General features: G+C 34.0%; 3 protein-coding genes across 15 annotated transcripts in view; 2 read left to right on the top strand and 1 right to left on the bottom strand.

The window, feature by feature from the left end:
- Positions 1-11841, top strand: part of LOC143230946 (trafficking protein particle complex subunit 2-like protein) — a 33625-nt gene extending 21784 nt beyond the window's left edge. For 5 of the 13 annotated variants that reach the window (XM_076465300.1, XM_076465287.1, XM_076465294.1 and 2 more), the window contains one exon: positions 778-1104. In XM_076465300.1, coding sequence (XP_076321415.1) covers positions 778-824 — 47 coding nt within the window. In that variant the 3' untranslated portion in view covers positions 825-1104. The other 8 variants (XM_076465291.1, XM_076465297.1, XM_076465290.1 and 5 more) reach the window with 5 other exon arrangements.
- LOC143230943 (uncharacterized) overlaps positions 10698-24650 on the top strand; it is a 46274-nt gene continuing 32321 nt past the window's right edge. Inside the window, exon 1 of the mRNA XM_076465284.1 lies at positions 10698-10827. The gene's annotated coding sequence lies outside the window, so the exon portion shown is untranslated. The remainder of the gene's footprint in view (positions 10828-24650) is intronic.
- LOC143230945 (uncharacterized) lies at positions 12329-24002 on the bottom strand. The gene is made up of 2 exons (XM_076465286.1): positions 23876-24002; positions 12329-13606 (listed from the first exon to the last, which is right to left on the bottom strand). The coding sequence occupies exon 2, from the start codon at positions 13602-13604 to the stop codon at positions 12405-12407; it is 1200 nt and encodes a 399-aa protein (XP_076321401.1). The 5' UTR covers positions 13605-13606; positions 23876-24002; the 3' UTR covers positions 12329-12404.

A 24650-nucleotide genomic window follows, 5' to 3' on the forward strand; every position in this document is an offset into this window, starting at 1 on the left:
ATCTGAATACTGAACTAATTCTAGAAGTCTAGCCTACGGAATATCTGAATACTGAACTAATTCTAGAAATCTAGCCTACTAAATGTCTGAATACTGAGCTGGTTAATTGAAGTAATTGGTTGCTGGTAATAAGTGATGTAAAAATAAATAACATTGAAAATCCTTATTCTCATTCTTACATGTTGTGGCAAATTTATACTTCACCAGCTTAATCTGTCAAATAGTTTGCAAATATAAGTAACATCTGAACCACTGCTATTTTTATTGTATTCCAGCTAGTTTGAAGAGCACTGGTACTGCACAAGAGGCCATTTTGGCACTGAATGTAGTGGATATAGTTTGATTGGCAAAATCTTGTATACTATTCTTTACTTTCATTCAGAAGTTCCTAATGACCTAACGAAAATATATTGCTTTAGAATATTAACAACTTTCAGAAACTAATAAACTAGGTGAGAAAAAACCAGTTACGTACACTGTTTTGTTAATTTAGCTTATAACACTGGCAGACCAAATAGAATTTAATTTGCTTTGAACCAGAAGAAGGTGAGACAAAAGTTAAATCTGCTCATGTTTAGTGTACAAGTGTTTCTTTATAATAAGTTGACTTTTAAATATTTTATTAACCAGTATTTACCCATGTGAAATCCTTCATATAGTTACAACTAATGTATAGTTAAACTGTTGTTTTTTTTCTGGTCCTGCAAGGGATCAGAGGATTTGATAAGAAGACTGTTTTAAAGTTTAGCTCTTAATGTTTTTTTATTGTTATTTCAGGCAGTTTGAAAGCATCGTCAAAGGAATTCTCATCCAGGAGTAATTGAGACAGTTTATAAAATACAAGTCTGTAGGTAATTGTGTGGATATCATTTTTAATGTACCTATATATATACACACACACTCATCAGTATGTTCATAAAATTGTGATTTCAATTAATATGTATGTAAAATTACAGTATCTATAATTTTAAAGTATGAAACATTATTGCAACTCTGAAATTTTCTAAACAATCACAAATTTCTTTTCTTTATGTATTTATATGATGTGTAATAATAATGTAAGTATGTTGTATTAATTTAAAAATAAAGAATATGAATAGTCTTGAATTTATACTGTTGATTTGCATTTATATTTTGTCAAGTAATGAGTCAGGACTGTTTTGTTTTTCACTAAAAAAAATTGCTAATTTAGTAATGTAAGAAATCTGGAATATATGAGTAATGTATAGTTCATAAAAATTTATTAATGGCTCTGTGACAATAAATATTTTTATTCTTTGACCAATTAAGGACAAACATTTTTATTTTCTATGTAATAATTTTACAATTCAATCTTTTTGAGAATTTGGTAAAACCAGCTGATGTACCTGTACATTGCACAGGGAGAAGACATAGTGGGGTCAGAACCATATTTCATGTCTTTCAGCATCGGTTTGTCTTCTTCACTTTGTTTGTTCATTTAACCATGTTGGTTGTTTTTTCTCTTTGATCCAATTAACATAATTTTTAAGATCTTTGTATTTTTCTTGTGCCATCCATCTAATTCTTTTCTTTCTTTCACTGTTTTTGAACAATTTTTAGTGTTATTAGTAATTTAGTAACCTAAGAAATCTAGAATAACTATAACATATAATCCATGAACAATTTTTTAAATTGCTTTTTTAGAATAATTTTATTTGCATCATTAACATTAAAAACTTTTGTAGGAAGTACTTTTATCACTGGACCTTTTTCTATATTAAGTACATGTAGCATGAGTTTGTTGAACATTTGCATATGGTTGTTTTGTTGTAATCATAAGATAATAGGATATTTATATTTCATTGCTTTGTTCTAACCATATTAAATTATGAGACTAATAGATTTACACATGATAGCTTTTATCTAGCTGTATTAAAACACTGAAATTACAGTATCTCAAAACTGAAGACAAAAGGCAGAAGACATTCGAAACTTTGTCCTCTACACTTGCGTTTTCACAACAGGCATTTGCTGTCCATTCTACAAGTTTTATTCATAATTGTTGCCGAACACAACTGTAAAGATTTTATGTAAAGTTTACTCACTAAAAATGAAAACTTGAAGGTTTGAGCACATTCCTAAGGGAAGTATTGGGACAATATTCTGAAACACAGGGATGACTGAGAACTAGACATAAAATAAGTTATTAAAATTGTGCTTGGTTTTAATAATTTTAAACACTTGATAAACCTTATGTGCATCTTATGTTTTGCAAAAAAAATATTTTCACAATAAATTTAACCTGAAAATCCACTATTTTGAAGCTATTGTGTTGAAAACACATCAAAATAATCTTGTGATTTTCTTTTACACATTTATAAATATACAGTGGTTACAATGATTGTTTCACTCTTTTTAAAATCATTTCTTAGTTTAATAATCTCTATAATGGTATTTATACAAGTACATGAGTTCCTTTTATGAGACTCCTCCATTTGTGGCTGAGCGGTAAGTCAAAAGGATTGTAATTCAAATGTAATGTTTTGATACCTTGGTGGGTAGAGAATGGATAGCCCATTGTGTTGGTAGCATTGTGCCTGACAACATAAAACAGCAACAAAAAATTATGATGCTTCACATTATATTTCAATCAACAGGTAATGTCGAGTATTAATATCCTTTCTTAGCTATATGATACACATTCATGGTCTAGTTGTAACATTATGGACATACAATACTACAATTTAGGGTTAGGTTCACTGTGGTAGACAGATTGTGAATAGTACATTTTTAGCTTTATGCCAAAACCAATAGTTAAAAATCGTTCTTTTTAACTCGCAATTGCCACATGTTGAAGGTACCTAACACAATTACAGAAAGTAAAGCTTACTGACAAAAATGATAATTTGACATCAACCATCGACAACTGTTGAACTACTATTTTACTAACAGATATTGGGACTGACTGATAGTTTAAAATGTCAACACAATGTAGAAATTAAACATGATCGTTCAAATATATTCCAATCCACAACCCTCACATTACAAGTCCAGCACTTTAATCACCACGTGTGTGACAGACTCTAAGGAAAAAGTTGTCAGAGGATAAAAGCACCGAACACTAGTGGAAACGAGAGGGAATCTTCAATAGCTGGGGCATTAGAAATTATTTTAAGCAGGATTAAATTAATCTGTGAGATCATTTTTCTTCTTTTTATTAGCTATATTTCTGTGTGCCAGCAATACCATGCATAGGGTACGTGTATGTCAAATTCGATTTCATTACTCATCAGGATCTCTACCAGTTTACCCTGAAATTGAAATTCTGTTGGGCGTGATTAGAGTAAATTAATCTCTGAGACCTTGGACATGGTCAAATACATCAGTCAATAAGATTTATCTTACTGAGTTCAAGATATGACAGAAGTGTGATTTAAAGGTTTGTACTTTATAAGCTCAGAACCATTGTATGAGCCACCAAAGATTATAGCTTACTGATAGAAAAATGAAAACCAAGACGTTTAAGCGTTCCAAAGATACCTATAAAAGTCTCACTTTGTTTTGTCGAGTGTAGAATCACGCACTCAGCCACGTGTATGATAGTGACATTAGGTCATGTGTTATAGAGCAAGCAGCAAGGTGGACTTCTGAGTTGTGTGATGATTTATTTACTCTGCAATAAGAAAAGGTACCTTGATGGTACAATTAATCTATATCACTGTTAAACTAGGTAGAAAAGTGTGTTCTTAAAGCATACTGTTCCCCTGGGTAGTAACACACTCTCAACCTAGATAGCAATAGAATAATGAGTGAAATTAAAACATTAGTATTGTTTTATAGCCAGAATAATAAGTAAGATTATGATACTTTAGGTCGACGCTATGTTGGGTTCATCCGCTCTAAGAATAAGAATATTGTCAATTCATCATTTTAAGAAATCTAACTTGGTGGTTCATTATTTCTTCTGAAAAATGAGCAGGTAAAATTAACCTAAGTATTGGTGCCATCCATATGTGATTGATTTTAGGAAAGGTATGTAACGACTATTCTCAATGTAAAAATTTCTGTTTGTCACATCACTAGAAAGCAAGAAATGTTGTAATAGTTATAGGACTGACGATAGGAGTACTCTCTCTCCTAGGAAATTATTTTGTCAAAATGAACCTGCAAATACATGAAAAAGTAGACATCGAAAGTGCTCATAATGAGATTTACTTGTACTCATTTTACTATAATGTACTCATCTCTAAAGTTTAAAACAAAATTCTACCATGTGATTTCTGTTTTATGGATATCTTCATGATTGTTTATATTTCTTTTTTAAAGAGTGTTACAAACTCAACGTGAGTTATGGGTGTGTTTATATGAGTGTGTGTTTTCTTATAGCAAAGTCCACCGAGGGGAATGTTTATAGTTGTAAAATGTGCTAGTTCTCAGAAGATATGAATTTAATGATTTTTCTCTGTACTTTTTTGGTCGCACCACACAGATGAAAGTATCACATTTTTTGAAGTCACTGTATTGATTTACAATATAACCAGAAATGTATTGATTAATGAGAGAGAAAAATTCAAAAAGTATTGACTAAAAACTGAAAATGTACACTTAAGAAAAAAGAGATGTTATAAATATTTTATTATCCTTTATTAACTCTGTGCTTACTAATCAATCCTTCCAGATGTTTCATTCCCAACAGCAACATTAAATATAGAACTAGAAAAGAATGTAATAACAATTCAGACAAAAGTGATATTTGCTGCTAAGTTTACCACAAGGAATTAAAGTTCATTTTTGCAATCGATACTCAGTTTAAAGAAGTTGGAAAATTAATGTACCTCTGTTGCATCTAATATAGATGACAAAATATCTTACTTTAACAATAACTTACACGGAATTATTACACAGAAAAAATTATGCAGGTAAGGTCTAGAATCGTACTAACACCAACACAAGTTTTTCCTGCAATCAAACGTGTTGTTAGGTTGTTTGAAAGGTATGTTAGCAGCTCGATAATTCTAAACAAATGTAATTAGTCTATTTTAAGCTAGTTGAAATTTCTTGATTTGATCGATATATATTTATGTACAGTAAACTGAGTATTTCAGAACTTAACTCGAAAGAATCATGAACTAATTGACATCAAAATAGTTGGTTTTGAAAGATTTGAGAATAAATGTTGGTGTACAAAGGATTTAAAGTTTTCCTGCCTCTCGCCCACAGAGCTTTATCATATTGGTCATTGGTAAATACAAAAACACACTAAATATTTACTTAAATACAATAAAGTCATGTTTTCAATTTGTTGTTCAAGTAATATCATGTAGATTGGACATTAAAGTGTCTTTAGTTGTTGACTCATTTTTGGCTTCAACGATTGATGTGTCAGGCTTTTATATATATATATATTGATTTTGTGTATCTTGCAAGTAGACAAATACTAACTGTATTGTTCTAGAAACTGCTCAGTGTATTCCTAAAACATCAACACATTTCCCACAGTATCCTCGTCCATGGTGGAATCCTGTCTGCCAAACGGCAAGGAAAGCTAAAAAATGAGCTTGGGATACCTTTAATAGGTGTTCCACACTTTCAAACCACACTGCATTTCAACGAACCCGAACACATGGTGGGCAAATCAGACATCAAAGACAGAAAAATCTTGGATTAAATACACTTCTAACGTCTCTTCTACCACTAGTTTGAAAGTCATATGGGACAAGATTCGAAAGGTTAGTGGCCAGTATACTTCTGCCCAGCTTTTGATCTTGCTCTCTGGTGGCCAGAAAGTTGCTGTTACCCAGAGCATCACCAATACTCTCGGCAAAAGCTTTTCTCGTGCATCTAACATTTCTGATTCATCCTTCACCTTCTTAGCCATGAAGATACGGGCAGACCAATGGCCTCTTTCGTTTTGAAATGATCATCTCTATGACTGAAATTGCCACTTTATGATTGTGGAACTCAAGCTGACTCTTACATCTGTCTAGCAGCACATCAGTCAGATCCAATGATATTCCTTATGAGATGCTATGCTACTTCTCTTCTACTTCTCTACTTCTGGTTGGATTTAACTGGATCTGGCAGGAGAATATTTTTTATGCTTGGCACTGTGCTGTTGTATTCGTTCTTTCTTAGTCTGGGAATGATCCCAAGATTTCTTTGAACTACCATCCAACTGCTTTGACGAGGTGTCTCTGTAATATCTTGGAGAAGATGGTTAATGCTTGGCTTGTTTGATTTCTAGAATTAAACAGCCTCCTCTCACTCACTCAGTGTGGGTTTGGATGACAGTGCTTAACCATGGGCAACCTGATTTGACTTGAAACATCAATCAGAGAAGTCTTCCTCAAGCGACAACATCTTGTTTCTGTATTTTGTTACAGTGAGAAAGCTTGTGATACAATGTAGAGGTATGGTATCTTGCTAGACATTCAACTCATACGGGTTGCATGGCTATTTACCCATTTTTATAAATTTTTTTTAATAAACTGGTGATTCCAAGTCCTTGTGGGTTTGATATTTTCCTGTTCTTTCCCACAAGAACTTGGGGTCCCTCAGGTTTGTGTATTGAATGTTACACATTTCATTATAAAGATTAATACCATGAGTGGACAACTCCCCCAACAGTTCGAAATGGTCTCTATGTTGAAAACTTCCCCATTTCGTGTCAGTCGTCCAATATGAGGTTTATTGAATGACAGCTATAGACTGCCCTCAACTGCTTACTTAAGTGGATCACAGCAAACTGTTTTACCTTTCTCGCTCCAGAACTGTTTGCATGCATTTCTGCCACCAAATGAAGTATTCACCCAGATCCCGAGCTCTATCTTGGAGAAGTTGTGATTCCATGGTCCCTGAAGAAAAGTTCTTGGGGCTTATCTTTGACCATAAGCTAACCTGTATTCCACACATCAAGCAGCTATGTGTCAAGTGTACAAGGGCATTAAACATCCTTTGTGTCCTCTCTTTCATCTCTCTGGGAGCAGATCAATGTTTTGTGCTAAAATCTTTTTGTCTTTATTCGATCAAAATGGGACCATGGATCTCTAGTCTATGGCTCTGCCAGGATCTCGGCCTCAAAGATGCTGGGCCCTGTTCACCATCAGAGGCTTTGGCTCTTCACAGAGACCTTCTGCACTTTTGCAATTCAGAGTGTGTACATTGAGTCTCATGAAACTCCTCCATACCTTCGCTGTTTGCAAAGCTCTTTACTGTACTCTTCAGAACTTCGATCCTTACCACAGTATCCCACCTGGGGTTGTGTTTTGTTCTCTCAGAATAGATGGTCTGCCATTGTTGTTCTTAGCTTTTGCATTCAGGCAGAGTTGGATGAATTGTGTCTGTCCTTGAATGACATAGCTGTATCCACTGATCAGACCATTCCACCAATGGTAATTACCGTTCACAAATGTGAGCTTTCTTTGAGTCATTTGAAGAAGGTGTAACTCCCAACTGGAAGTATCATCTTCTATTTGACGAACATCTTTCAACCCATCCTTCCATTTCCATTTATGCAGATGATTCGAAACCTGTTAACTCTGTGGGCTCTGTCATGGTTTGTTGTGATTCGGTTGTAGCAGTCAGAATTCCCTCTACAGTTTCTGTGTTTAATGCCGAATTGTATGCCATTTTTCTTACCCTGGATCACATAGAAATTATGCAATACACGAACTGTACTATTTATACTAGTTTGCGTAGCTCTCTATTGGGCCTGGAATCGCTTTGCGTTAGTTCTCATCCTGTTCTCGTCGATATTCAAAACCGAGTGGTCAATTTCTCTCTATCGTCTACTTCTGTCCAGTTTTTCTAGATACAAGACCACGCCGATATTCGCGGCAACGAGCTTGCTGACATCACAGTTTAGTTTATCTGCTCTAGTGCTATCACACCGAAAATGTCCCATACATGGGATAGAGTTTTGTATTTAAGATTCCACGCTAGTTGGTAGTCGACTTGAAGTGAGCAACATGATAACAAGCTTTTCCAGATCAAACCCTCTATTGCTCTTCGGCCGTCTTGCTTTTCGTAATGATCGGAAGGAGGAAGTTTTCTGGCTAGACTACGCATTGGTCACAGTTTTTTAACTCATTGCTTTCTTTTATCTGGTACTGGTGCACCATTGTGTGATCTGTGTGACACTCAAGTCACAATATCCCACATTTTACTGTGTTACTGTCCACGTCAACTGTATTTTTAAATTTTTAAGGGCCATTGGGCTTTTTATCTTTATTTACGATTTTAATTTAAAAATTGGACTATGTTTTGTTTGGTTTTGAATTTCGCGCAAAGCTACATGAGGGCTATCTGCGTTAGCCGTCCCTAATTTAGCAGTGTAAGATTAAAGGGAAGGCAGCTAGTCATCACCACCCACTGCCAACTCTTGGGCTACTCTTTTACCAACGAATAGTTGGATTCACCTTTACATTTTAACGTCCCCACGGATGAAAGGGCGAGCATGTTTGGTGTGACAGGAATTCGAACCCTCGACCCTCAGATTACGACTTGAGTGCTTTAACCACCTGGCCGTGCCGGGCCTTTTTGTTTTAGCATGATTTCCTTTTACATACTTTAATGATATTACATTTTAATCTGCTTGGCGCAGATAGCCCACTAGCTTTGGGCCAATACACGCTGAACAACCAACCAATCGACAACCCGGTATTTAGCGTTATAAGTCTGCAGAAATAAGTATATGGACAAAATGGAATTTTACACATTTGTGTAAAAAAGACGGAGCTGTAGAGACGTCGATGGTTTTTTAAAACTATAATAAATGAGTAAAGTTAGTCTCTGTTGTAATAATCATAATTGTTTTTGAGAAACTTAATATGTATTGTTTATATGTTTCATAAAAACTATTTTTACAAAAAACTTAATCTTGCTACGCGCATTGAAACTTGCACAAAAAATCGTGAGTTTTGTTGTATAGTACTAAAATGGGGTTTTCAAGTCTGTATAGGGTAACTACGTATAAATATCCATTTTTTTAGTTTTTTCCTTAATAAAAACTTCTTTACGAAGCTAACAGGGTTGAATACGTTGTATTTAAATTAGTTTGGATATGCCAATCAACAAAACACGACAAACACTAAGATATACAATACTGTTTAGAGTTTAATGTTAATGTTGGATTTAATTTTGTTTAGAAACGATAGTTTGTCATAGGTTTGTTTAAGTAAATGTAGAATACTATGGTTCAATTGTAGTAGCAAATTCAGAAGCGTAGCTGTAAACGTTAGAAGACCACTGGCACATGTATCTTACAAAGGCAACCGGTATGTACTAACAGTAGCAGACCCTGTAACACATTACCATATAGAGATGGAAAATGTAGCAGTAGCCTTTCTGAAAGTTTTCTACAGAGTATCGCTTGGCAAAAGAAGTCTTGAGTGACACAAAGGCTCTGAACTGGTTCAAGAACTGTGCAAGATGTAATGGATTTTGTAAGAGTCAACGGGTATTAAAGAGAATGGTAAAGAAGACTTGTCGAGAGACCACGTGACTGGGATAGGTACCTGTAGTCAGTGTTATTTGCCTTATTTGTTATATGCAGCTCAAGACAGTCAGAAGCATTTCTATGACATTAACATTTTCAGATGAAACAGAAGATGCTAGTTCTGCTACCCACAAATAACAACAAACTCACTGACCTGTCGAAGTCAACAAAGTGGTTAGCAGAATGAACTAAAAGGTGAAAGTGTTAGATGGGAGGAAGATCAACCATGTCAACCTGTTGAAGAGGGACTTCAAGAGGGAAGAAAGCCTAGCTAGTGAAGCTGTCAAAAGAATTGCAAATGTTGTTGCAGACTTTGAGTATATTGTAAATATTTTTTCTTGAAAATGTTCTTTGTTTGACTTACATGACTGTTTTAGTTTAATGTTAAATTTAATTGGTTTTTGAAGTGATTATTTTTCACGTGTTTATGTAATTGTTGAAATAATACGTAAACTGGCTAATGTTGTATTATTGGGCCATGTTACTGAAATGTTAATTGCTCTCTGAGAGTAGATATTTTTTGTTTTTATGTTTTTTGCCCTATTAAGATCAAACAAGGCCCATGTATATTCCTTTGTTTATACCATCTTCCTTTATTAGGATTATCAGAATTATTTTACAGGAGAGAGCATACATTACAAACCAATGTATGTATTGTTTCGTTTTGTTATTAAACAGTACACATAATTAACATGGATTTTCTCCAGCTTCCGTATAATATAAAAGATTTTTGTAAAAAAATTGATTGTTTAACCAGGTTTTATACTTTATGGCATTTCTATGTAATTACACTCACTAGTGCTTCTGGTCATATTCGTTGTATTTTTAAGTGACAAAAAGTAGTTTAATATTGGTCAAATTACTGATTTGTTTCATTAGATGAACACGTAGAAGTTCAGTTAGCGTTAAATGATAGAGAAACTAAGATTTAACGTGGAATCATAATAAATTAGACTGAGTTGTGAAGTTCTGCAAAATTCACGGAGTCGTCAAATAAAATGTCTTCGTTTTATATGACAATAAATGGGAAAGCTAATACCCTAAAGAGTTCTTAAAATTATTTATTGCTCTTTTCTTTTCAATACAATAAATAAATTTAAGAGACAGAATAATACGTACTTCAGGATTTTAAACATGAGTGTGTGTTTTTTATAGCAAAGCCACATCGGGCTATTTGCTGAGCCCACCGAGGGGAATCGAACCCCTGATTTTAGCGCTGTAAATCCGGAGACATACCGCTGTATTAGCGGGGGGCCAAAAGGCGAGCATGTTTGGTGTGAGGGGGATTCGAACCCGTGACTCTTGGATTAGGAGTCGAGTGCCTTAACCACCTGGCCACGCTGGGCCTCAACCTGTAAAGAAACTAAACGGTGAGAAAACAAAAACTGAAAGAATAGAGAAGAAAGAGGTGGAACTATTTGTGTCTTTGTAAAGTGTTTTTTTTTTCCAAGGATGATTATTGAAACGTAAAGTACCACCAAAGTTAATGTTTCTGCTGAGTTAACATTCCAAATTGATCTTGAAATAAGAAAAAACAGCACTAATGTAAGACTGACTGTTTTATTTTGCATTACATCGTATGTAACATACGTTATTAAAAAACAAAATGCTTACAAAATATTCCAATTACTAAGTTATGTTCGCAGTAACAAAACGGTATTTGAAAGTTAATATTGAGTTAATACATGCACTTAAGCTTTGAGATTACAAAAATTACTGTCCAATGAAATCACACTGTAAAGACAACTGAAGATATTTCATATCAATTTATCAATAAGAATGTATATAAGAATAAATAAACTGTATCATCTATGCTTTCCTTTAAAACTTAACTACCTAATAAATACTTAACAGATATGGCTCAGTTCCAGCTATGTGACAGTTGATCTCCCTATTCAGTTAAGAGTTGCAATGTGGCTACAGATTTCCTTCTTTCTGGTCAGTAGTACTAAATCTGATTTGTGGTTTTCGTAGTGCAAAGTAACGCATTAAGCTATCTGTATTCTGTTCACAAATGTTTATCGAACTATTATTTTTAGCCATTCAAGTCACCAAACTTAGTTTCTTTATAACGAGACAGACCTAAACCAGGAATGACTACGCCACAACCTTGAGATCTCTGATCTGGCCATTTAGCTCATTTGTCACATACTAAATATTATTAACTGATCATTCTTATTATAATATATTCTTTAAAAAGAGAGTTTGATATGAGAGCTAATAATCATTAAAGTGTTAGTGGAGTAAAACTAGTTAGTAAACGCAGAAAACGTATTTACTACCCTAAGTTTTTTCGGGAAGAAATGTTTGGATGTTCGAATAAGTTTGATTAAACTAAATGACCAGCGTTCTTACAAGAAAATAAATCAAATATGACTTGTTTAATTCTATTTTTTTGACAATGGCTTTATTTATTTATTTATTTAAAAATGGCTTTCATTAATAAACTAAAACATGTAATTTAGTTTGTTTACTTTCCACAGTGGTATATCTGCAGACTCACACTGCTAAAAACTGTGTTTTGATACTCATAGTGGGCAAAGCGCAGATTACCATTGTGTGGCTTTGTGCTTAATTGGAAATAGTCAAAATAGTTTGTTTACTTATATCGAATATTGGTGCACTTGAGTAATAAAACTTAAAGAGAAGGCAGTATATCCACCACCAAACGAGCTATGGAGTTCATAGTTTGTTACATTAATCTTGGCCAAACCCATCTATTTTAGTTTTAATTCAATAAGTTCATCGTAAATAATACTTGCATGATATAATTAGTGGGACGGACATAAATAAAAGACAAATTGCATAATTGAAATGTTAACACATTTTAATAATGGAAAGTATTTCAAATACATCTTTCAAAGAGGGAGAATAATAAGTGCTATATAGTAAGATGGAAACTTGGTGTTGTTTTTCAAACATATGTTATTTAACATTGATGCAACGTCTAAATGTTAAGTTTCTGCTTTGTTTCTGGATTAATCTGTAGCGTAATTACAATATAGGTGAGAACTGCTCCACCAAGTCCGACAAATAAACCTCGAGTAATAGAGACCATCTTACAAATAGTTAGCTCTTGTCCTGCTCCTTGAATTTCCAGAAGAAAAAACTGTAGATGATGATGGATGGGGAACTTTGTTTCAAGATCATTGTTTGTAAAGTCTGTGAGAAACGTTGTCAAATCTTGGGCATTTTCAGTTAGAAATGAAGCTGCTAGTGTAAGACAAGATAGAATAATAATATTGGAAACAAGCACCGTGGACAGATACATGAGGTAAAATACTCCGTACTTGATTGTAATACCCACACAAATTAGCGAAGTTACTAAACAGATAATACTAATTATCGTGTACATATAGAACATCATGATCACAGGCCCGAAAAGATTGTCCAGTCTGGACATTTGAGAGCGAAATAAGCTGTAGTGTTTTCGCAGTTTACATAGTAGGGATAAAGAAAAGTGGTTTTTCTCCAGGCCTCGAGTAAATCTATTGAAGTCGCAGATCTTTTCCTTAAGACTCAAACATATCATAATATAAAGCAAGGAGCTAGAGAGAATTGTTCCTTTTGCGAGAACGTCGTGCATTATTACCTGACTTATTTCTTGAACCTTATACAAAATGGAGGACGTTCGGTCAAAGCAGAGTGGAGCTAATGCTAGAATTCCTTGAGCGAGTAAAAAAATCCATCCTACAACAGTATAAAATATAGACCAAAATCTAACCCTAGAACGATTACAAGTGTCGAAAGAGAAATTTCGTAATTCGACATCAGTTACAAGTAATCCAATCTGTCGTTGACGAAGGTACATGTTGTCTGCAATAATCGTAGCTGCGAGGACACAAGCGAATTCTATTAAAACATACAAACTTGCTGTTAAAGACATAGTAAAAACTATATGGATCCATAGACCAAAAGCAACTATAAGATATAAATGAAGGAAAGTTAAGCAAATCAATCTCCATAATGATCTTGGGTTCTTTTCTGTTTCTTGCGGAATTTTGCAGCCGATGAGGGTGAGGGAAATCAGTACAGCTCTCATCCTTGGCATTGACCGTTCTTGATGTGATGGGTTTTGCAAATTGCCAGAGTTGTGAGTGAACCAGGAATTCTGTCGTTGCTCAACAGAAGTGTTTCGCTCGTACATGTCTGCAAACAAAGGATATTAATATATGTTTATTAGCTTTGTACTTATCTCCAACCTTCAGGAATATCCTCTGTGTATATTCCACATATAACGATAAGAGCTGACATATCTTATGTGTCGTCAATCCCACTTTTCGTTGGTAAAAGAGTAGCCCAAGAGTTGGCGGTGGGTGGTGATGACTAGCTGCCTTCCCTCTAGTCTTACACTACTAAATTAGGGACGGCTAGCACAGATAGCCCTCGAGTAGCTTTGTGCGAAATTCCAAAAACCAAACCAAACCTCTTATGTGTCATGAGTACTGAGCCATTACTTAAAATTGTCTTAATTTACAAAAACACATCTTTATATATTTACAGTTATAAATGATATTGCTAAATAGATGTTGTTTTACGATTATGTCAGCAAATGGTGGTATAGAAAAAAATCAGATTTATTACATAGAGATATAGAAATTAACGACAATTTTAGTTCGGTGAAAAGAGATATAAACTCACTGAAATTCAGTAAATAGTTTAATATAGATAAACAGGATAATATAATAGAATACGATTAATATTCAGTAAATATAAGGAATATAGAGTTATACTGAGATTCATATTCAGTAAATAAATAAAGATAAATGATGCAGATGAAAATCAAATATATATATAAACTGTTACTATACTTCTAAGGAAATACAGTCATGTGAAAAAGTTAGGACACCCTATGAAAGCCTGTGTATTTTTGTAACATTTTTGGATATATAGATATTTAATCTCAATTTCAACAATACTGAGAGATTATAGGAATATAACTAAACAATTAAAACTGAAGAAAAGACTTTTCAAGATCTTCTGTAAATGTAATTCTACAAAAAATGCATATTCTAACTGAGGAAAAAGTTAGGACACCCTACCCCCTAATAGCTAGTGTTACCCCTTTGGCTGAAATAACTGCAGTGAGATGCTTCTTGTAGCCATCTACCAGTCTCTGACATCGGTCTGAAGAAAGTTTGCCCCACTCCTCAATGCAGAATTCTTTCAGCTGTGAGATGTTTGAGTGGTTTCTTGCATGTACAGCCCATTTCAAATCACCCCACAGCATCTCAATGGCTTTAAGATCTGGGCTATGACTCGGCCATTCCAGGACTCTCCATTTCTTAGTTTTCAGCCAGTCCTTGGTGGATTTACTGGTATGTTTTGGGTCATTGTTGTGTTGCAGGGTCCAGTTCCGCTTCAGCTTTAATTTTCGTACAGATGGTCTCACATGATCCTCAAGCACTCTCTGATACACGGTAGAATTCATGGTGGATTTTATGATTGTGAGCTGTTCAGGTCCTGCTGTAGCAAAGCAGCCCCAGCCCATGACACTTCCACCTCCATGCTTCATAGTTGGTAAGAGGTTCTTTTCCTGGAATGCTGTATTTGGTTTACGCCAAACATGTCCTCTGTTCTGGTGTCCAAATAATTCAATTTTTGACTCATCTGTCCAAAGAACATTATTCCAAAAGTCATGGTCTTTGTCTACATTATCTCTGGCAAACTTCAGTCTAACCTTGATGTTTCTCTTAGAGAACAAAGGTTTCCTCCTTGCACACCTTCCATGCAAGTTAAACTTGTGCAGTCTCTTTCTGATTGTAGAGGAATGCACTTTTACATAAACAGTAACCAGAGCCTGCTGTGGACCTATCCCGTGATGACATGTTAGGGTTTTTGGAGACCTCTTTTAGCATCTTGCGGTCTGTTCTTGGGGTAAACGTGCTTGGACGACCAGACCAGGGCATGTTGGCAGTTGTTTTGAAAGCCCTCCACTTGTTGACTATTTTCCGGACAGTGGAATGGCTGATTTCAAAATCTTTCGGGATCTTTTAAATCCCTTACCAGACTCATGAACTGCTACAATTTTGTTTCTGAAGGCCTCAGACAGCTCTTTTGCTCTCACCATGGTGCTCACTCTCACTTCAACCGCCAGGAGCACACCAAACTAAATGTCTGAGGTTTAAATAGGGCAAGCCTCATTCAAAATGCTGAGTAACGATCTTCTAATCATGTGCATCTGGTGTGATACACTTGTGTGTGAGTTGAGCTATTTTAAGTGGGAATAAAGGTGGGGTATTCTAACTTTTTTTCTCAGTTAGAATATGCATTTTTGTAGAATTACATTTACAGAAGATCTTGAAAAGTCTTTTCTTCAGTTGTAATTGTTTAGTTATATTTCTATAATCTCTCAGTATTTTAAATATTGAGATTAAATATCTATATATCCAAAAATGTTACAAAAATACACAGGCTTTCATAGGGTGTCCTAACTTTTTCACATGACTGTACATTTCATTAAGTGGACGTTTAGACTACAAATGTTATTGCTTTCTGTTATAACTTCTCGTATTGTAAATTTGCGTTTGTTCAATGTTTGTTACTGTAAACCATTTGTGTTTAAAGAAATATATTTCAGAATATTACAATATTCATTAAAGTTTTTTGCTGTGTATTCTACATGTTCTTTAATTTCTAAAACACATTACTGTAGCATACAATGTAATTAATAAAGATAATCTCTACTGTATGAATTTTAATTTTAATTGTTCACCTTCTAAACACTTTACTTTATAAAATGTGGTCCTGAAAGAATAGCTACTCTGTGATTTTTTAATGTTAAACTGCAGCACAAAAAAAATCTGGTTTCAATACCCCTTGAGTGTAGAGCACAGATAGTAAATTGTGTTACTTTGTGCTAAACAACAACAAACTCGACCAAACTTACTGTTAATCTTTTGTCATCTAAATACGTGTAGTGTAGGCCTAGTATGGCCAGGTGGTTAAGGTAAAAGAGTAGCCCAGGAATTGGCGGTGGGTGGTGATGACTAGCTGCCTTCCCTCTAGTCTTACACTGCTAAATTAGGGACGGATACCGCAGATAGCCCTGGTGTAGCTTTGCGCGAAATTCAAAAGAAACAAACTAGCAATACGTGTAGTGTACATTTTAAATCACAGAGATAATTTGTCTTAGGGGAGGAGTGACACCATAGTTCCATAAATTCTGTTATAGCTGCACGAAAGGGTGCTAGAAAGTGCATTATTAGGGGCGGATACTCTTACCAAGTGTATGTAAGCGGACTGTATTATATGTATAGTGAATTGTGTTACTAAAGTTACTATAAATGGATAGTTGAATAGCATGAGGAGCTCATTATAGGGTTTGTCAAAGTATTTGAACTTTTGATTACGTCATCAGTGTCCAGACTTAATTTAAATGTCTTAAAAGTTCTGTGTAAAACTATTATTAAAACGAGAAAGTGTAACCGATCGCGTTTCCACATATACTATCTTAATCTTTCTATTATTTGAACAAAGCAAATGTTATTGCACAGCCACATATATGTATCTATACATATGTTTTCAATAACGAAAGTCTGCTAATAAATAAGTTAGCATAAACACTTTCAATAAGACTGACGCATTCCAGCTGATAGCAAGTTCACGCGGCTTTACCCTCATTTAAACTACGTGATGCATAACACAAGTAACGCTTTCGTTTCTGTAATTTTACAAAGAAACCAGTAAATATGTTTCTTTATATGTCAAAGCCCACTTTATTTACACTATGATACTGAAACTTACTTTTTCACCCAAAACATTGAAGACATCCTTTCCAAACGAACATAATTTATAACAAAAAGAGATAATAGTTATAACTTAAAATGATTATTAGTCATTTGTGGGCCTGGCATGGCCTAGCGCGTAAGGCGTGCGACTCGTAATCCGAGGGTCGCGGGTTCGCGTCGCGCCAAACATGCTCGCCCTTCCAGCCGTGGGGGCGTTATAATGTGACGGTCAATCCCACTATTCGTTGGTAAAAGAGTAGCCCAAGAGTTGGCGGTGGGTGGTGATGACTAGCTGCCTTCCCTCTAGTCTTACACTGCTAAATTAGGGACCTACTCACTTAAATACTTGTTGAAGAATCCGCTAGCGATTGCGGCCCTATGTTCCTAGATGAAATCTAATGGTGATAACTAACTAACTATTAGTCATTTATAAATCATGCGATTACTTTCATATTTCATAAATCCAATACATTTAATGTTTATCATAACAGAATATAAGTTATAACAACAATTAAAATCACAGTTTAACAAGTATCATCGTGCTGAAACGTTTATTAACAAAACTTAAAGGTAAACTAATGTACTATTTACATAGCATCTTGGTTTATAAAACAATGAACTTTCTTTCATACAACTATTGTACATTATGTTCATATCACTATTTACTTGTTTTAGTGAAAGGTTAGCTAAAAATCCACCGTGGTGTGATGAAATCAAAAACAAATTGTAAATGTTACATATGTGCTCACATGCCCATCCAGACAATAACTGACTTCTTTCTCCAACCTAAAGTTTTCACGATATAAAGAAATGATGCAATAAATTAGGTAGTTGGATGTACAGGTGAACAACTAATTGATTGTGTATGTGGAGTTTGGTCTTAATTTAAAAGTACTGGTGTTGACGTAAAAGCAAGTTTTGCACCATGAACATGTGTAACACACTGGAGATGGGAGATTTATTCTGGCGTCTTCAACCGTGCACAAACTAACGTATCTTTCAGGCTTTATCAGTGTCGGAAAAATAAAGTTAGGTGAATCCTTAACTTGCTTCTACGATTGTTCTTCATTTTGAAGTCTCTCAAAATTTGATATATTTTTCTGTTCTTATAAAAACAAGAAATATAATATGATTAACCCTAAACATCAATACAACGGTCTATGTCAGTCCTCATAATGATACTCAGGTTGCTTATTTTCTTGTGGATTTATCCTTTTCTGCACTACTTTTAATAAGGTACTGTTGTCGTATCTTATTTTAAAGTACTTGTTCAAACAATCATATTATCCCTAATGGTTAATTTATCGACCCGTCTTTAAATATGACGAAATTTAGTCTTGTCAAAAAGAGACTTATTTGGTGTTCTAAAAACATAATACGCGATTTTTACACTCTGTTTGTTTGTTTGTTTATTTTTATGAATTTTGCGCAAAGCTACCCTTGGGTTATCTGCGCTAACTGTCCCTAATTTAGTGGTGTAAGGCTAGAGGGAAGGCAGCTAGTGATCACCGCCCACTGCCAACTCTTGGGCTACTCTTTTACCAACGAACAATGGGATTGATCGTTACTTTATAACGTCTCCTATGGCTGAAAGGACGAGCATGTTTGGTGCGACGGGAATTCGAACCCGCGATCCTCGGATTACGAGTCGAGTGCCTTAACCACCTGGCCATGCCGAGCCTTTACACTCTGTCATCCAACAAAATGTTGTGTTTTTGTTTTGCGTCTCATAACCTTTCAACTTGTTCTAAACAGCTAACCTGCAGTTTTAAATGAAACCGTGATAATTATTGTTCATACTCTTTCAGCCTATATCGAATATATGAAGGAAGTTTTTCAATATATTTATTAATTATCTAACGGAATATCCTTAACTACTCCTACCCCATTACTACCAAAATCCAAATCGTTGATATTAATTTAGGCTTTAAAGTTTTTAAAATATTAAAACAAAAAGGAATTTTAGGTTTCAAATAACTATCCACAATGGACATCAATTCCTTATTTACTGTCATACCACATAGTCAGGGTCTTGTAGGTTCCAGATTCTTACTCAATCAGTGAAAAGTGCTACAGTCGTTAACATACAATCTTTAAGAACGTTCGAACTAGTTTTTGCAATAAATATGTTTTATTTAAGTGATTCATATTACAAATAAATAAAGGATGTAGCCATAGATATTAAAATGGGATTATCATGCCAACCCGTTTGTAAGCCGCATAGAACACAAGAATTTTTAAATTTATCATAAACCCATGTGTTTTTCATGCCGACGAAGCATTGATGACATCATTAGAGTTTCAACTTTTAGCACGGATGAACAACATAATTTTGTCAGTTTTGTTCAGAACTATCATCAATCTCTTCAGTTCACGAGCAATGTTTGAAACCATTTTATAAACTTTCTCGAGATCACCCATACCTTAAATACAGAGAATATTATTTAAACATTCGTCTATGATAAACGCAATGACTTTCACTCTTTTTTTCTTTATAACTCTAACAATCCTAAAAAAACTAAAATGTCATTACCAAATTACAATCTCGCCATCTACGTCGTTTATGCAATCCTGAATCCGATTTTGACCAGAAAGTTGATGGAGTGTCAGGTTTTTTATTCAGGATCACGAATTATCCGTCAAGCATAAACAATTTAGCTTGTAAAATTTTTGCAAAGTTAAATCACAAAAACGTACTAAAGTTGAAGAGAAAAAGAATGATAATAAAACTCAAGCCTCTTTGATATTGTCATATCATTCACAACACATGCCATTACAACAACACCAGTACTCCTGTGTTTATATCCAAATCCACGTATGCAACCAAAACAGTTTTCATCTGTACATACAAATGTTTAATTTATTGCATCAGTTGTTCATATTGTGGAAAGCTGTATGTAGGAAGTAAAAAATTCATGTTGTCTGAATGAAGATGCGAGCACATCTGTAAAATCCATAATGTTTTTAAATCTGTGACTAAACAGTCCAATAATAATGACCATAAGATTAGCCACTTCGAAATTCCAACCGTCCATCATTCATTTACAGTCAAGAAAAATAGACAATATGATGAAAATGAACTCGTATATTAACTTGTTACCATTCACCCGAGATCAGTACAACTATAACTTTGTCCATGTTAGTGTTTGTTCATAAGCTCACATTTATCTTTTCTTGCACACACACACAAATATTTATTCTTCACATTTCAAACTTTAGACAAACACATAATTTATATATTAATGTCATAGCATGTTTTCAAGTGTGTTAAGATATAACATACAATTATTTTTTATTCTTATTCATATCTGTACTCTGGTTTTCATTGATATATTATCCTGTTGTAAACATATTATTTTAACAGTGTTTCTTGTGTTTGCCACATTGGGTCTGTTGCGTGATATTAATTTCAAATGTTCTCTTTGACAATATGAGATTAAGCATTCTGTTCCATTAAAGTTAAAAATCTCCAGAAAAATGGTGTCCCAGCTGGAAACATTATGTTGGCTCTCAGACTAGATTATCAACTATATCACATTTCAAAACAGATATTTTTTTACATAGATTATGAAACAATGTTTTGAATACGTATTATCTTTTCACTTAAACACTATAGAAATCGTCAGTTACAAATCAGTGATTTTTGATTTGCTTATACAACATTTGCAATTCATCGTAGCCCAACACGTTTAAATTAACATACGTAAGTTAAGTGAAATATCGAAAATACTGAAATTTTTAGTCGCCATAGCGCACTCTCGCCTGGGATTTATTGAGGTCTACCATAAATATTATAATGTTTACAAATTCTCCATACCTACATGAAAGGAATCTAATTTTTAAAGTTACAATCAATGTTCTGTGTTTTTATATATCAGGTGAAATATAATAGTTATTGTTTTCACTATGTTCAGATATTGCATGACAAGTAATTAGGTTGCTTCTGAAGTTGAGATAATTGTTTTGTTTTTGAATTTCGCACAAAGCTACTCGAGGACTATCTGTGCTAGCCGTTCCTAATTTAGCAGTGTAAGACTAGAGGGAAGGCAGCTAGTCATCACCACCCACCGCCAACTCTGGGGCTACTCTTTTTTACCAACCATTGACCGTCACATTATAACGCCCACATGGCTGAAAGGGCGAGAATGTTTGGCGCGACTCGGGCGCGAACCCGCGACCCTCAGATTACGAAGCGCACGCCTTAACGCGCTAGGCCATGCCAGGCCCTGGGATAATCGACATTCATATGTCTAATATATAAAGGTCATTAGGAGAGTCTAACTGAGTAGAAAATATACAATAATTTTACTCTAACTGATATTTATCATAGTTACTTAATCCTTGGCAGCCCAGTATTGTAATAATTCATGCATATATTACTTTGTGTCTTTCTTAAATATCAAATGTCACCTAACTGTCAGTTTATCAGTGGAACTTAACTTTCAGATACATTTGAAAAAACACGAAGCAAATTGTAAGATTGGTGATACTGATATTTTTTTACTTGTCTAAACAAAACTAGAAGAAGATAGATAGCAGTATATCTTAATGAGTTATATTAGCAAACAGAAGTAGTTTTACGCTAGAAATATGTGAGTTCTAGATGGCAAACAGAAAGTAGTACTTTAAAACAGAAAATAACTTCTCATTATATCCTCATATATTGAGAGTGCCATAAAGGTACATTTAGCTTTCTGTATCATTATGTAACGTGGAAAAATAGATAAATTCGTTAGCTACTGATGTTAACAGTGATATAAAAAATATATTCTGTAATAATAAACGTTGAATGGTAAATACGATGGATTTATAAAACGTGAAAGAATCGTATTTTTTGTAGGCCATATTTTTTTATTATAAGAAGCAACACCACTATCAGTTAATTTTCAGATTTGTTCTTAAAATCTCCAAAGATAAGATGCATACACATTATTTTGATACATTTTGAATAAAATAACTTTTGTAACTTGAAGTTTTCTTATTAAATGATTTAGTGTGTGTGTGTGATACTTTTCATGACTGCAATTTTACTTAGATATATTGAAGATACCAATATTAGACTATGGTGAAACATAATTTTTATATAAGATACATAGTAGTATTAAATGTTCGAACATGCTTATGAGACTGATATTCGTGGGCTGCATTTTTTGTGAAAGACCAAGCTAGACACATAATTATCTGACATTTGAACTTTGGTCTAAAAAGAGTAGGATTAAGTTACTTTTTGTTAGAAAATTATCAATGTAAGTGAATATAAATTAAATTTTCCGAATATTTGTAGACTGACCCCATGTGAAACTTTGATTGATTATTATAGGTTGGGAACAGTTTAATCTTATTGGGTTGAGAGAACAACTGTTTTTGTTGTAAAGCATGATGAATTCAATGAAATACTAGAATTCTACATTAACTGTTTCGTTTAAAATTATATTAGAAATCTTACACATTAAACTGAAATGAACAAGTGGTAATACGGACATGATGCCACGAAAGCCGTATGAGTGTTAATTCAATATTTTATAAATTTACTAATACATGGGTTCTTTTTACGAGCCTCCTTCTCTCAATGACTCAGATACCAGTGATGTGCAATTACAGATACCCTATTATGCAGGCTTGTGTTTAATAACAAATAAAATACTTTATGAAGCTATAGAACGTTAAGCACGTGATAGTAAAACTATTTTAAATATGCCAATTAGGAAATAACGTGGCAAACACAGTCGATATAATGTCAAAGTTTAATAAGTAAGTCTACATGAACATTGTCTTGTTCAGGACATAAAATTATTAATTTAGTCTTATCCTGTCGACACTTTGTTAGCTTGTTCCATTATGGGAACAAGAATATTAACTTGTCGATTCACCATTTTAAGAAATCTAGCTTTCTGGCTCATCATTTCTTCTCGAAGACGAACAGGTAAAATTAACTTAGGTATTAGTATCACCTATAAGCAACCACTTTTGGGAAAGGTATGTAACGACCCTTTTCCAAGTTAAAATTTTATCCAATCAGGTCATAAAGATGTTATCAGCCCTGAATTTTAGAATTTCCAGGAAGAAATATACTTTATATTTATTGGTATTGGAAAAAAGGGAATATGAATCAACGTCAGGTACTGGGACCACCTAAAAAGAGACCTGCAGCATGTAATGTCGCAGTCGTGGTACGCAAATTAAAACTTCTTGTAACATTAATAACCCATTAACAGAAAAGTCAGTGGAAAAATCGTCTACATGTCCTATCTAACAGTACGTAATATAATCAAGAAAGATTTCCCACTAGAAAAGCGACACAGCTCACGAGTATAAAAATACTTCTACGATATTTCCGTTCAACTGTGGCATACTTTAAACAGCTAGTGAACGACATTTCTATCAATGCTATTCCATACGAAGATATGCTAGATAAGCCGTCTAATGATTTTTGTGCGATCAGGCTATTGATCCAAAGACTATGAAACTGTTGCTCTCGAACACTATAATGAAAGGAATAGGAAATTATTGGTGTATTTTTGACATGAAATCTCTGCGACCTATCCTGTTGCAGTGGAAAGTACGGCACATTGCTATCGTTTAAATACACTGTCGTCAGAAGAAGCATGACCGGATATGGTGAGGCTAATAATCACTTTAGTTTAACATTATCATTCTCAGTAGTTTAAAATAATATTCTAACACTTACCTTCCGAGTTATAAATATTTTTTTGCAGTTGTTCAGAGTTAGTTCGTAAAGTGCTTTCACAAGCTTAACGTGAATTGTGAATATTTATACAAGAAGGACGCTATATGTCTCACAGTATGAATTGGTTGTGAAATTTGAGCTTCTCAAAAGATATGAATTTTATGATTTTTTAGTCAATACTTTGTACAACCCAAGCATCGCAACTGACTAACACATTGAAGTTTAATAAGCGACTACATTGGTTGACAGAATAATGAGAAGTGTTGTGTCAGTGAGAGAGAAAACCTCAGGAACCATTGATTAAATAACTGAAAATTAGCACTTTGAAACATAACAAAATAACAAGTAAAAAAATATTATTGTTCTTTATTAACATTGTGTTCACTAATCAATCCTTCCAGATGTTTCATTCCCAACAACGCATTTTCTTTGAGCAACATCAAATATAGAATTTGTATATCGTAATGATTCAAGCAAAGGTAGAATTCATTAGTAGCTTCAGCAAAACGATGGAAAGTTCATTTTCATCAATACCTGAGTTAAAAGAGGTATGGAGAATTAACGTCTCACTATAGCAATACAAAATTACAGCTTAATACAGTTTACAAAATATCTTAGTTTAACGATAAGTCACACATTGTAATTGTATGTATATATTATGTATGAAATTTATAGAATCGTATTGGCGCTAACATAAGTTTTTCTCTGAGAACAGATACCAGTTGCTAGGTCTTTTGTATTAACGAAAAATTCATTAATTAAACTGGTTCAGTAA

Source organism: Tachypleus tridentatus, chromosome 10 (genome assembly GCF_004210375.1).
Source record: "Tachypleus tridentatus isolate NWPU-2018 chromosome 10, ASM421037v1, whole genome shotgun sequence".
In the NCBI taxonomy this organism is placed as follows: Eukaryota; Metazoa; Arthropoda; class Merostomata; order Xiphosura; family Limulidae; genus Tachypleus; species Tachypleus tridentatus.